Genomic DNA, 13610 nt, shown 5'->3' with positions numbered 1-13610 from the left:
GTCATTTCTCTCAGCGACCTGTCTTACTCTGTATGCATCTTTCGCTGAGCATATCTATACACTGTGGAAACCAGCTCAGTATGGTGAACAAGAAGCATACTCGGCTGAGATCGCTACTTCGCCACGTTGCCCCACTTGGGGTCCTTGTCTTTCCGAGAAGGAAGCAGACCACTGTATCAGCAGCTCAGGAACCTCCACTCCGTGTCGAAACTGCTTACGCCAAAAATCCTGCCTTCAGAAAGGCGTGCACCGGCCTTTCAAGCGCCTTCTGCCTGCATTCTCATATACTTCGTAACTCGGTACAGTTCTTGCCATCCTGAGCTCTGTGAAGGCGAGCGTGACATACCTGGTGCAGAATTTTCACGCCTGAGTATCATATGAATGGCACTGAAGAGTTAATTACCCACTCATCTTCATTACGATACTTTTTTTCGGTAGTGGCGAAGCTTCTGCGCAGAAGAGGCGCCCCGCATGGTCCTCTGCCAGTTGATGTCGCAGCATCTGGGCAGGCAACGTTAACGCGGTAATGTCCGAGCACCGAAATCGCAAACGAGCCACTGTCGTCAGAAGAATCAGGTGTTTAACAGCGTTAACTCGCCTTACGGCACCGGCGACCGAACACCGCCTGAGTGCGTGCTTGCTCCGCCAGTAGGCGGTCCACAAGTGCAATTCCTTGTTTTGGTCGTGCTAATGGGTCAACTGGCGCACTGCGTTCGCCACGTTTGACAGCGTCGAAAGGGGATACTGTTCCGTTTATCGTTACGAAAACTTCGAATATGCATACGCCAAGGCAGTGCGAGACACTTGGAGGCAAGGAGGTTGCTGAAGCCAGCTTAGTGTGAGGCTGCGAAGCGCCGTGAATACAAGATGCTCAAAATTGTTGGCAGGATTAAGTTCCCCCTTTCGTGAAGTGCCTGCTTAATGTTTTGATGCTGGCGTTGTCCTCTGTACCACTGACACGCACCTCGAGGATCGAGTTAGTCAGGAAAGAGCGCACCATCCAGTGCCTAGAACAGCTCATGCATTCGCGGTAACAACACCGGGATCACCCGAAGTGCACAACGTGTAAATCAGCAAAGGCGTACAAATGATGTGATGTCGCGGAGTCTACGCCTGCCCCTAGAAAGCTCTCAGGGGCCATGCGCCGACAAGACCGAGGCGGTAAATCATTTGCCTTTTACGGAAGTGCTACTCCCGTCAGGATGGCTTGAATGTACGCGGCATGGCATAAACAGTGCTCGGGCACTAACAGCCAGACGGATTTTAGAGGCCGGAAAGCAACCCATGCCGCAAGGACTTATTCGTTTTGCACTCGTTCGTCGTGCACTGCGGCCTTGAGGATCGCTCGTCGCTAGCTGGGAAGGCGTGCTGATTCGGCGGGGGCACGAGCAAAGAGGGGAACAACTAGAGATGACTCCTGTCGCCTCCCCGGCGGCCGAGAATCGAAGCCATATGTCTCACTTTCTTATCATCCTTCCGTCGCCTCAGATCGATCGGGTTCGTGTGCCTTTTGTGGACGTTCCTCCGAAATCGGGAATCAGGCCGCAGTTAATGCAAAAGTCCTTGTGCTACTGTACTGGCGGAGCAGCGCTACGGGTTCTCGTCTCCGTACCCCACTGTCCTTCACTCATCCACACTTTCCTGGAGATCGCACACTCCTTCATGCAAGTGCGTTTTTTCACCATTGTCCCCTTACCGGGTTTCACCTATCTCGATCGTTTCCAGTTATGCACTGTGACGCACTCGCAGTGAGATGCGTGTTCATGTTTTGTTTATATCGGCGCAGCTCCTGTACGAAGACCGCCAGCCGGCGTCAGCCGCGCATCAGTAAATCGGAATCACAGGCGAGACACGTGGATCATCTCTTTTCTGCTGCAGCCTGAACGAAAAAAATCAAGAAATTCATGTAAAAGAATAAAGCGCTTTTTTATTTGAGAAAAATGTTGAAGTATTGGAGGATTTTATAGCTTTTTCCCGGCGGTCCTGAGGGCGGCAACTTCCTCGCCGAACATTACCCCATAACGGCGGAGAGGCAGTAGGTGTTCCGTTGGGACAACTGCAATGTATTACTTGCCCCGGACTGGCGAGCCCGAGAAGCAGGGTCACACCAACAGGGAAAAAGCACCGAAAGCGTTATTCCCTTCCTTCCCTCTGCTAGGAGCGGAAACTGCAAAGCTGCGAGAGATTAGTGGCACTCAACAGGCATGGCCGCGCCAGCGTTGGCCCCAGGGATACCTACCAGTTGTCGGGGGCGAAAGCGGACCGCTATTGCATGTTCGACCAAGCAACCAGACCAGGCGAAATCCCAAGAGCATGTGCTATCAGGCTCGACAGGCTGTTCATCCTTTCGATCGTCAGGTGGAGCTCCGGCACGCGGCCAGCCAATCACGACGAGAGAGCGTCACGGCATATGTGAAGGTAGACAAGCTTGCAAAAGCCCCGTTGTGCGACCCAGCGCCGCCTGTGGTTCGACGAAACGACATCCGAAAGCCCAACAAGGCTCACGCAAATACGAAAGGGGGAAACAAAGAAAATGAGACACAGCCTGCTTTCCTGTGCCCGACGCCATTGACTGCGGAAGAAGTCTGGAGGCGATCCCAACCGAAGAAGCCTCTTCTTCGAGACCGTACCCAGCCGAAATGCGCAGATTTTCCTCCCTTTGAATGGAACAACGAGGAAGATAGGTGGCACAGGATAAGACAGAAGCAAAGAGCCGCAGCAGCCAACAGGTCTTGCCGAGCGACAGTGTATATAAAGGCTGAGGCGACAAAACTGCTCAGCGCACACACAAACCCTGATACACGTGATCATCAAGCCATCCTAGCAACACCTGAGGGAGTATCAGCGACTAACGCCCGGCAGCGCACGGGAAACGTCGTCAGCAGCATGGTGCCTCCTTCGCGTAGTCAGGCGCCCCATACTGGAACGCAAGTGTCTGACAGGCCACCAGATGCTGCAGCTAGTTCCAGACACGAGGACCGCGCGGAAATCGACTGTGAGATGCAGAATAGCAGCTGTGCTTCCGGAATATTGCATTTTCCCCCTGTGGACGGTACTGCTGCATTCAAGAATGGAGCAGATGGCAGTGGTGCAGATCAAAGAAATGGCGAGCTGTGTCTCGAGAGTGACACCATGAAAACACCAGGCCCCTGTGTGGGAACCGGTCTACCTGGCGGCAACGAGCAAAACCTCGCAGAAGGCTCCAGCGCTGCTGTTGTACGCAATGGAATACACAGAACGGCTGAAGAAGAAATTGGCACTTTGCCCCACCTGAATATCAGGATCCAAGAGTTGTTCCCTGAACTAAACAACCCGTGTACCGCCATCCCAGAGCACACACCGGCGGCGTCTTGCTTACGTCCTGCGTTGGCAGCAGAGCCAGATTTCCGAAGAAGCCCATCCACGGAATTTGTAGAAGACGTCAACCCGCTTGCAGGTTTCCAAGGCCCCCTGTTTCAGCTGTTCCCTCCGCTGCAGCCGTGGGCTCAGACCGGTTTCCCAAATAGGCATGGTGACTGTTCATTGCAAACAACGAATGATATGAGTTTTGGAGAAGGCAGTTATGGTTCAGATGTGCACATCGGCGCAAGGGCACCTTCAGAGGGGGGCATACCCGAAGCACTCTCCAACAAACGAAGGCTGGAGAGGGGCTACAGCGCATCGATTAGCCGAATGGAGGAGTTTGACGCTGGAGTTCCTGCGTTTTCTGAGCTGTCGACCGTGCATTCAGATTCAGCAGCTGTGAGTGTGGTGAACTGCCCTACGAACGATGACGAAGGAGATGGCATAGGAACCAGGCCTCCTGGAGTGTTTCAGATAGACAGGCATCCCGAAGCATACGTGGACATGGAGAGTGAGGTCTCATGCATGGGTAGATCTTCGCAAGAAAGTGCTTTCCACAATAACCGCAGAAGGACAGCTATCGAATTCCCCCATGGAGTGGAAGAGGCAGTGACTGATTCCCGGTCCCGGTACGGGAATCCGCATGGCGATGCAGACCTGCCCTCCGTCGCGCCTTTTGGGCACATGCCAGGACGATGGCAGGCTGACCCCGTACTCGATTGCTTCTCGTATGTCTCAGCCGTCAACCAAGATGGCGCAGCGGCACGATGTGTCCGCTCTCTGGCTTCACCGTGCGAGAGTGCCAAGAAGTTCAACGAAAGCGGGCCGCAGCACCACGGCGCTTCAGCTGTAGCCGCTCAGGCGGCCGCGATTGCCTCTGCTCCCTACGCGATGAGGTATATGGCTCTTTTTGACCTCTTGCTGCACCAGAGAGATCTGGATTACAACTCGTCTCGGCCGAGAGAATATGTGGAGAAGCGCGACGAGCAGCGGTACCCACTGACGGCCACTAGCGCAGCAGCTGTCGCGTCTGCCCCATACGCTGAACGGTGCAGGATTTTGTACGAGGTGCTGGAGCAACAAGCTCCAGTTGCAGAGTACTCGGTCAGCTCTGTCGCCCATCCTCCATTCAGATCCGTGCCTCCCGGCTTGAGAAACCCGAGTCATGAGCCGCACAGGGGGCTACCATATGGCTCGCCATCACCCTTTCCGTCGGCTGTCCTGGTGGATTATTCATCGGATCCTCATGCTCCACTCCGCCGGAAAAGCAGTCCCTTCTGTGAGCCACCTGCGTTTCCCCTGCTACCAGCGGCCGGCGGCGCATTCCACCTACCAGCTCCATATGGCCCGTCGTGGCAGCCGAGCGAGCCATCGTCTTCGTCAGCGACCTTTTCACACTCGTTTGAGGCGTCGCAGCATCAGGCTCAGAATCCCTTCGGCGTCTCCACGGCGGCTGCGCGGGCCCCTCCCAATCAGGACATTCCATTTCTGCCCTTCTCAGCCACTCGACGACCTCTGTAACCGCGAGTTTCTCTCCATGAGAACAGACTCAGGTGACGCGCTCACGCTGCGGCGCACAGTTCAGGACCGGGGCCACCACACGAACAAGGCGCGGCTCCGACGGGGTGCGCGAAGAGCCGCCTATAGGTGCGGCCTTCTCCTGTCATGAAAAACGACTGCGCGCGGATTTGCCGAGCCGATGATAATGTGTTGCACTCATGTGTATTTGATCGAGTATCGGATATCGGAGAATATGGAGGAACATGGCACGAGGCGGCTGCTGCCAGATCCTGGTGTAGCTAATGCAGAGTCGCCGGAGCGGGATCTCTAGTTCCTTGAGCATGCCTACATACGTGAATATGTGGACGCCTATTTTAGATTTCGACACCTCGGTTTCAGACGCCTAATATATATATATATATATATGCATTTCTGATCCTTTTACATATCTCTGTAACATGCAAACCTCCTCTACGCACTGACTGCAACGTGCGCCTCCAAGCGAAAGAATTTGCCAACCCGAGGAAACGGTGGCCCGCACTGCGAAAAGGCTCTACGCTATGGGTGACGAAGACTCTGGTTACTTCATTGCTCGGTGGACAGTTGCTGTCTCTCGAAATATCAACATATTCCGGGTGTAGAGACTTCGGTAAACAACAGTTTCACTTGTAGACCCGAGAACCCACCTTCTGCAGCGAGGCATCTGGAGCACTCGCAACACATCCGCTTCCGGCGAGTAGCACTCTTCCCAGGAATGAATGCTGCCTGGGACAGCTACCTGCTGCGTCCCGACGGAACCTGAACGTGTTTGCAGAGTATCTCGGCTCCAGACTTCCGCCACAGCACATTCAGACGCTGCGCAGAGAACTAGTGAGGCACACTCGCCTGCTGCAAGCGCGAATGCTAGACGCGATGCATTCCGTTTGAACAAGAACTCTAATGCCCAACGCCGGAGACGCCATCCCCTTCACCGCCAACAGCCCCATCGAAGTGAAAAAGAGCCAAGATCGATCTGTATGTCTCAGAGGTTCGATAACGACGCATGTCGAAGGCGCGTGCGCTAGCGTTAAACAAGCTGCGTACGAGGCGCTCAGTGATAACTAGGGCAAGCGCGCGGCTATGGAGCGGCCTCGGTACCGCCGAGGGGGGGGGGGGCTGATAAAACACATCTTATGCGCAGAACGGTAACGCCTACGCAGTTTTCTGAGGTCGGGGGATTACCTTCCGAGTGAGCGTATTCGTTTTTCATCAGTATAAGAAAGAAGAGAGGTTCGCGGATCGTGTCTGAACGAACAAATACTCGCTTGCGCCTCTTGAAACCTGGGAAGAACGCAACAAACAACCAAGTGTCTGCATCGCCTCGTCCGGCCTTTCTGGGGTCCGAAAATACACATTCCCGTTTTACTGACATGTATCCTGTCCAGGGGCCCCGCCGTTAGTAGTCGTAGTCATCCCTCTTGGCCTTTTTCTTCCGTTCCCGCGTCTTTCTCCTGCTTCGCCTTTCCACTTTCACCTCCTTCTCCTCTTGTTCCTCCTCTTCGTCTCGCCGCTCTCTGTCGTTGCCGTGTACATACACCGTCCCGAACTGCGTGCGGTGTGCGTACACCCCGTGCAGCAGCTCCCGCATCTGTATGAGTTCTTCCTCGATTTCCTTGCCCACTTCTTCGTCGCTGTCTTCTTCCTCGTCTCCGGCTGCCTTGCCTCCGCCCCGCGCGAGGCGCGACAGCCCGCGTTTGCCGCTGCTCCTGGTATTGCGCTTTTGTTCCCCGGCACCACCGGCGCCCTCTGTAGACCCCCTTCGCGCCTGGTCCAGCTCGTGGCCTTCCGCATCCTCGCGCAAATCGTCCAGTTCCTCATCCCCGTCGCCGTCGTGCGCGGAAAACAGCAGCCCCGCCTGTTCGCGTGGGGCGCCCTCGACCAACATCTGCTCCGCGGCCGCCGCGACGGCGCCGGCGCTCGGCAAGCGAAGAAGGCCGAGCTGGTGATCCAGCGTGCCCAGTGCGACGGCGAAGCGCAGCTGGAGCTGCTGCAGCAGGTTCGCCGGAGGCACCGAAGAAGCATATGGAGAGGAGGAAGCGCGGGCGGACGAACGACAGGTGCCCGTTGACCGGGACGGGGCTGACGCGACCTGTTGAGCGGCGGTTTGGCCTTCGGCTTCCATCAGTTGGAGGACGTCCAACTCGAACTGGCGCTCCTGCAGTTTCTTGTCCTTCCGCTTCTGCCGGCTTTGTCTCCTCTTGTGCGCACCTTCGCCGTCGTCACCCTCCTCGACGCGTTCAGCCGCGGCCTCCACGCCGCCCTCTCGGCGCTTCAGCAGAGCCTTCTCATGCGCCAGGCGCGCACCCAGCGTCTCGCGGCAGAACGCGCAGAAAAAGTCCCACATTGCGATGCGCTTGCCTGCCTCTCCCAGCAGTCTGTACACGACAGCGAGGTCTTCTACAAGCACAGCCGAAGCGTCCGGTGCGTTTTCGTTCCCGCCCTGCTTCGAGTCCTCCCGCGCCCGGCGCAGCGGCCTCCGTGCGTCGCCGTCAACCTTGGCGTCGTCTCCCTCGGCTTCGTCCTCCGAATCGCGGAACTGCTGCAGGTAGAAGGGGTTGCACATGGCGAGGTGTTCGAGTGTCTCGCGCTGCGGGATTGTCTCGAGATGCAAGCAGAGCGACTGCGCCGCAGATACCAGTTGGCTCTTCAGGCCGCGCTCGCCACGGTCGGGCTGCGCTGCCGCACTTAGCCCCATCGCAGTCGCGATTTCAATCGCCAGCGAACCGCCCCACACTGCCAACTCGCTCCCGAGAGGGTGCCACGCGGGCAGGGGGAGCAGCAGCAGCAGAAGGAGCTGCTCCACCGTGCTCAGAAACCGATTTTTCAGCGCCGAGAGACGATCAGATACCGGCAGCGCCCTGTCCTCAGGCGCGGCGCCCGGCGGCAGCCCCACCGGCGAGAAGCCACGGGGAGCCGCAACCCGCTCCAGCTCTCCTGTCGCGCCGTTTGCGAGGGCTGAAACCGCGACTTCCGCCGTGAGCCTCCGCTCAGGCGCGTGGCTCGCAGAGAGACGAGGCGAAAGCGACAAAGGAGACACTGATCGGCGCCCCTTCGAGTCGTCGCGCCCGGCTTCGCGCAGAGGCGAGACGCTGCTGGAGCGGGGCTGCGAGTTGGATCTGACGCTTTCCTCGCGCTTCGTCGAGGCCACCGCGAGCGCCGCCGACGTCTCGTCGAGGTCGCGCACCAGCGCCGCGAGATTCTCAAACGCATGCAGGATCTCGGCTGTATGTACTCCCGACGGACTGGAAGGCGCCGCCCCGCGCGACGGGCCCGCAGGCGTCTCGCCGCGCGACGCCTGGAAGATTCGCAGGAGACACAGCTCGCGGTGACCTTGCTGCAGGAAGCGCTTCAAAGGCAGCGAGAGCGCAGCGGGATCGACGAGTCCTCCCTCAGCAGACGACGCACAGGAGGACGTCGGGTAGGACGCGCTGTCGTGCGCGATCCGCGCGGGAGCCGCCACCGCGAGCTCCTCGTACAGCCCGCCCATCAGCCGGTGCAAGTCTTCGCCGACAGCACGCGTCGCACGCGCCACTGCGGAGAGAAAAACGCCGGCACAGAAAACAAAACAGACTCAGCACGAGGCGACGTCGATGGAAACGCACACAGGCTCCAGAAGCCGTTCTGGCAGATCTCACGCTGCAGGTTGCAGGAATTGCCTTTCTTTCACAATACACGCTCGACAGCCTCGCAACCATCTCTACAAATGTGTGCGCAGTGCGCCGCATTCTCATAGGTTTCTGCTCGTCAGAAACAGAGACTCAGCGATGTGTGCAAATATATACTGATAAATATAATAATAATATATATGCAGTTAGACGCATTGGCGGATAACGTATATATAAATTTCGGAGAAGCCACGTGCGAGACAAAAGCGACTTCTGAGCGCGTACACGTATATTCCGATGAAGACGTCCACCGGCTTATATGTTGTGGGCCGACCTCATACATATACAAGTATATGCATAAATATGAATATATAAAAACAAATATATAGACATACATGCATATCTAGGATCAGTGGTGTAGAATCTACACATTTACTTGTGTCTAAGTGAGCGTGGATTCAACTGACTTTCTTGGATGCGCTGTTGAGGCCTGTATTTCCTCAAGATGCATGCGGTTTCTTCGTGCACGCCGAGGAGTCTCTCGAGCTCGTCGATCATCGTCCGGCTACCGCTCTCGACTTCGCCAGCGCCGCTGCCACCGTCTCGTTCGTCGCGTTCTCCATCGTCCTCAGAGCTCGCGTCCGACCGATCGTCTGCCTCTGTTTGGCTCTCGCCGCTCTCCTCCTCGTCTGCCGCGCGTCGCTGCGGCTTCGCTTTGGCCTTCGCTTGGCTCCCGCGCGCCGCCGAGCGCCTCGAGTCCGCCTTCCCACCGCCGCTGCGCAGGCTTGCCGTCTCCGTGTCAGTGGCGAGGAGCGCCAGCAAAGAGCGGCATCCGCCCTCAGCTGCCCGCGGCCCGCCGCTCCGCCGCTGCCTCTCCAGCTGCTGCTGCAGAAGCAGAAGAAGACGGAAGGCGAGCGCGACACCGAGACGTCGCTCGGCGAGGTCAAGAAGGGACTGCGGAAGCACCTCCGCGCAGAGCACCGCCGCGATGGCCTCGCGCTCGTCGCGTCGCAGCTGCTCGTCCTCCTCGGCCTCGTTTTCCTGCGGCCGCCGCGCCAGGCGGCGCCGCTCAAGCAGCGCCGCGCGCCGCTCCTTGAAGCCTTCTTGCACCTTGGAGAAGACGAGAAACGCCCGCGACCCACACCACGCCCGCAGCTGCGCAAGCACCGCGCGGCGACACGCGCAGCCGCCCGCCCGCAGGCAGGCCGGCAAAGAAGGGAAGACTGGGCTCGCACTCGTCAAAGACGACGCAGCCACGGGCAAAGGGCTCGTCGCTGCCGCCTCGACCCACAGCGAGGACGCTGGCGGGTTCTCGGAAGCGCTTTCATCGTCGCTTTCTTCGTCGTCGCAGGGGCGCGAGCGGCGCGCGAGCGGCGAAGCTCTGGGCACAGCGCCGCCGAGAGCCGCGTTCTTCTGCAGCAGCTGCTCCTGCTGCAGACAACATCGATCGAAGAAAAGAAAGCCGTGCTGCTGCGCGGCTACCAGGTGGACGTACACCTCCGACGTGTTTCGGAGGAGCTGCGTGAGGAGGCGAATGTGATCCTCTGTGACGGAAGAGAACGCGAGGAGCTCCATGCGGCGTCGCCACTTTTTCAGCACCTGCGAGGCTCGCGCATGGAAGCTTCTTGCCGCCTCTTCGCCCTCAGGAGTCCCCGCGTCCTCCGCGGATTGCGTGGCCTTCGCTTCGCTGGCTGTCGCGATCCGGGCGCCGTCCTCGCCCGCCGCGTCGCTCTCGCCGGCTCTCTCTAAGCTGGAGCGCGGTTTCCGCTCGGCGGCGTGCGCAGCTTTCTTTCCTCCCCCCCGGGCGTCTGCCTCGGCGCCGTCCTCACTTTCTTCTGCGTGGAGGAGGCCGACCGCGTCCTCGAAGCCGCGGCAGAGGAAGGCGAGCGGATGCGTCTGGTAAAACATGCGAATGACCAGCTGGAAAAGGTGAACGAGCTGAAGGACCGACGGAGTCGCGTTTTCCTCTGTGTGCTGAAGCAGAACGAGAAGAGACGGAAGCGCGAGCGTGAAGGGCAGCGTCGCCGCCGAGGAGAGCAGGAGGGTGACGATCTGCTGCTGCACCAGGGACGGCTGCAGGAGCGTCGCGGCCTCCACCGCAAGGCGGCAGGTTGTCCGCGGGTGGGACAGAAACTGCCGCACCGAGGAACTAGACGACGCCGCGGTGACCACGACCAGCGGCAGGCGGCACTGCGTGCGGAGCAGTGCCAGGAGATGCAGGAAGGAAGCCACAAACGAGAGCGAAAACGCCTCCGTCTCCTCGAGGACGACCAGCAGCGCCGCCGAGTCCACGCGCACCGCCGGCGCGCCACCCCGACGCCGGGCGACGAGGTCCTCGCCCAAGCACGATGCCTCCGCCGCCGAGCCCGAGAGGGGCCTGAACACGCATGTGCCGACCGCGAGGGGCGAAGCTGCCGCGCAGGCCTCCCGTGCGCCAGACGGCGAGTCGCTGGAGACGCTGGCGGCGCGCGACTTCTTTCTCGGCGCGCGCGCGTCGCTCCCTGCGCCTCTGGCAGCCTGCGAGCTCCCGCTCTTCTTCGCCCTCGCGGCCTCGTCGCCCGAATCTGCGTCCTCGTCCTCTTCGTCGCTGCCTTCGTCCCACAACGCGCGAACCTGCTTCTGCCGGCGCGTGCGCGCGACGCTCAGCGCGCCTTCGTCTGCGCCGAGGAGTCCGTCGCCCAGTCGCCCCCGTCCTCGCCCGCGACGTGCGCCTCGAATCGTCGCGGCCTTCTCGCAGGTCGCCTCGGCCGCGTCTGCATGTGCCGCGTCTGGGAACAGCTCGAGGGCTCTCCACCAGAGTTCGAGCTTCTCGCAGATGCCGTCGAATCGCTTCGCGGTGCCGAGCATGCCCTCGCCGCCGGCCGCTGCGGCCTCAGCGTCGTCTCCTCGCCCGTCGTCCGCTTCGTCCCCAAGGACGAACGGCGCGGCGAAGAGGCCGTTCTCGCCCGCCTTCCGACCGCCTGCAGCGGCCGCCTGCAGTCGGTCCTCGCGCTTTGTCTGGAGCTGCGCGAGCAGCAGGTGCTCAAGCGTCGAGGCGGCCTGCGTCTGCGTGGAGGCAGGCCCCGCCGCCCGCCCGAGCAAGGTCGACGGCGCTGACTCCCAGGCGACGGTCGTGGAGACGTCCTCGCGGGCGCGCGCGCCGCGGAGGAGCGGATGAATCGCCTTCTCGAGGCTTTGGCTCGCCGCGGCGAAAAGCGAAGTCGTGGCTGCGTCGTCCCTCCGCGGGCGAAGCGACGACGCGCCTGCGAAGCTCACGGGAGGCGCCGTGAGTTGGAGATACATGGACTGCATGGCGGCCGCGACGGAGTTGCACTCGGACGCGCGCAGCACCGCGGCGCGGAAGAAGAAAACGCCCTCCTCCTCGCGCGCCTCCTCTGGCTCCTGCGCAGGCCTCGCCCGGCCTTCGTCGCCCCCCGCGTCCCCCTCCGCGGCCTCGTCGTCAGTCGTGTCGTTCGCACGCTCGCGCTGCAGCCGCAGCTGGCGCCTGCGCCACTTCTTCCACGTGCGGCGGCTGCGGCTCATGCACTCGGCCGTCAGCAGCTGCACAGCGAGGCGGTGGTCGCCGGCGTCGACGCCCGCCGCGGCGACGACGACCGGCAGGAAGTCGAAGACGTCTCCGCGGCTGCCTCTGAAAAAACGCCAGGCCACCGCGCCCTCGCCCTCCGCCGCGCCGCCCCTGTCGCCCTCTGCGACGATCGAGGCGCTCGAGACCAGAAAGGCCTCGCGTCTCCCTCGTCGAGCGCCCAGCAGCGACGGCCGAGAGGATGAGGCGGCGTCGCCGGACGCGCCGCAAAGCAGAGGACGCGGAGACGCGAAGGGCGACGCACCTGTGACGGGCGAGGACGCCTCCTCCAGAAGTGGAGATCGGTGTCCCGTTAGGGCCGCGCCGATGACGCTCTCGAGGGAATCATCTTTCTGGCGAAGCCGCGCGGTCTCGGAGGCGACGGCGCCCTGCGCGTACAGGTCTGCGGCCGCCGCAAGGCCGTGAGTTTCGATGATATCGGCAAGGTTGCGCGCGTGGGGATGCACGGCGCGGTAGACCGCCGCCGCGAGCGCGCGCAAGAGGCGCGTCTGCTGCAGCTCGGCGGCGCGGCAACGCAACGCGGAGGACGCAAGCTCCGACTGGAGAGAAGTCGGTGACCTCTGTGGTGCCGCCGGGGACGAAAAAAACGGCGCGATGAAGAGCGAAGAAGAAGGAGCCGCGGAGGGCGCCACGGACTCAGTGAACCGCCGCAGAGGCGAGTAGGAGGGAACCGGCTGCGCGTCAGGGGCGCCTAAAAGCCTCCCCGCGGACAGGCGAGACGCAGACGCGCCCGCCGCAGACAAGCAGGCGTGCGACACTTCGGGGCTGCGCCGCGGCTTGGCGCCTGCGTCATCGGACTCCGCCACGGTGTCTGTACGCGCCGGAGCTGTCGCCTCCTCGCCCACCGCGTGAGCCACGGCCTGCTTCTGCTGCGCCTTGCCCCGCGCACGCGGCGAGCGCGCCGCCGCGTCGCCAGACAGGTTTAGCTGGGGCGCCTCCGGACACGCAGAGAAAGTCGGCTGAGCGGCAGGTGAAGCGAAGGCGGCGAGCAGAGAAGACGCGAGTTTGCGCGAAGGAAGCGGATGCGAAGAGTCCAGCAGGTGGCGGACCATCGGAGGGTGGTGGCGCGAGGCGATGCACGCGGACGAAGCGAGCGGAGGCTGCGGATCCCGGAAGGAGAGAGGCGGCACGACCGCGGGGATTGGCGGCAGAATCTGATATGCGAGCAAGGCCGGCGCCGAGGCGTCGGGGGACAAATCGCCGTCGCAGCCGCTCAGGGTTTCGTCCCTCGCAGAGGGCAGGAGAGCCGACGCCGTGGGCAGAGGGGCCATTGTGGCGGTGAAAGAAGAACAAGGGACGAAATCCGGGTAAAACAAGATATGGCTATCTACATCTGTGGAAAGATATAGCGGTGCATGTAAGGACAAGTCGCTTTACGTGTGGAGCGGACGGTTCCACCCTACCCCCCGGCTTTTTACGAGACGGCAATTGAAAAGGCTTCACAAGTGCATCGCCCACCTAGCCGCCAGGCCAAGACGTCGCATGAAGAAGTCTGAAGCGACACTGCCTTTTTCGCTTCACAGAGGAACAGTGTACGTACT

General features: G+C 60.8%; 2 protein-coding genes across 2 annotated transcripts; one reads left to right on the top strand and one right to left on the bottom strand.

Annotated features, from left to right (window-relative positions):
* Positions 1-2886: 2886 nt before the first annotated feature.
* BESB_059720 (uncharacterized protein) lies at positions 2887-4863 on the top strand (the record flags this gene model as incomplete). Its single annotated transcript, XM_029364386.1, has 1 exon — positions 2887-4863. One exon carries the CDS (start codon positions 2887-2889, stop codon positions 4861-4863), a length of 1977 nt encoding a protein of 658 aa, XP_029219094.1.
* A 1414-nt stretch (positions 4864-6277) lies between these two features.
* Positions 6278-13340, bottom strand: BESB_059710 (uncharacterized protein; the record flags this gene model as incomplete). Its single annotated transcript, XM_029364385.1, has 2 exons — positions 6278-8412; positions 8954-13340. The coding sequence occupies 2 exons, from the start codon at positions 13338-13340 to the stop codon at positions 6278-6280; spliced, it is 6522 nt and encodes a 2173-aa protein (XP_029219093.1).
* Positions 13341-13610: the final 270 nt, after the last annotated feature.

Source organism: Besnoitia besnoiti, chromosome V, assembly GCF_002563875.1.
Source record: "Besnoitia besnoiti strain Bb-Ger1 chromosome V, whole genome shotgun sequence".
NCBI lineage: Eukaryota > Apicomplexa > Conoidasida > Eucoccidiorida > Sarcocystidae > Besnoitia > Besnoitia besnoiti.
This window is presented reverse-complemented; position numbering and strand designations above follow the sequence as displayed.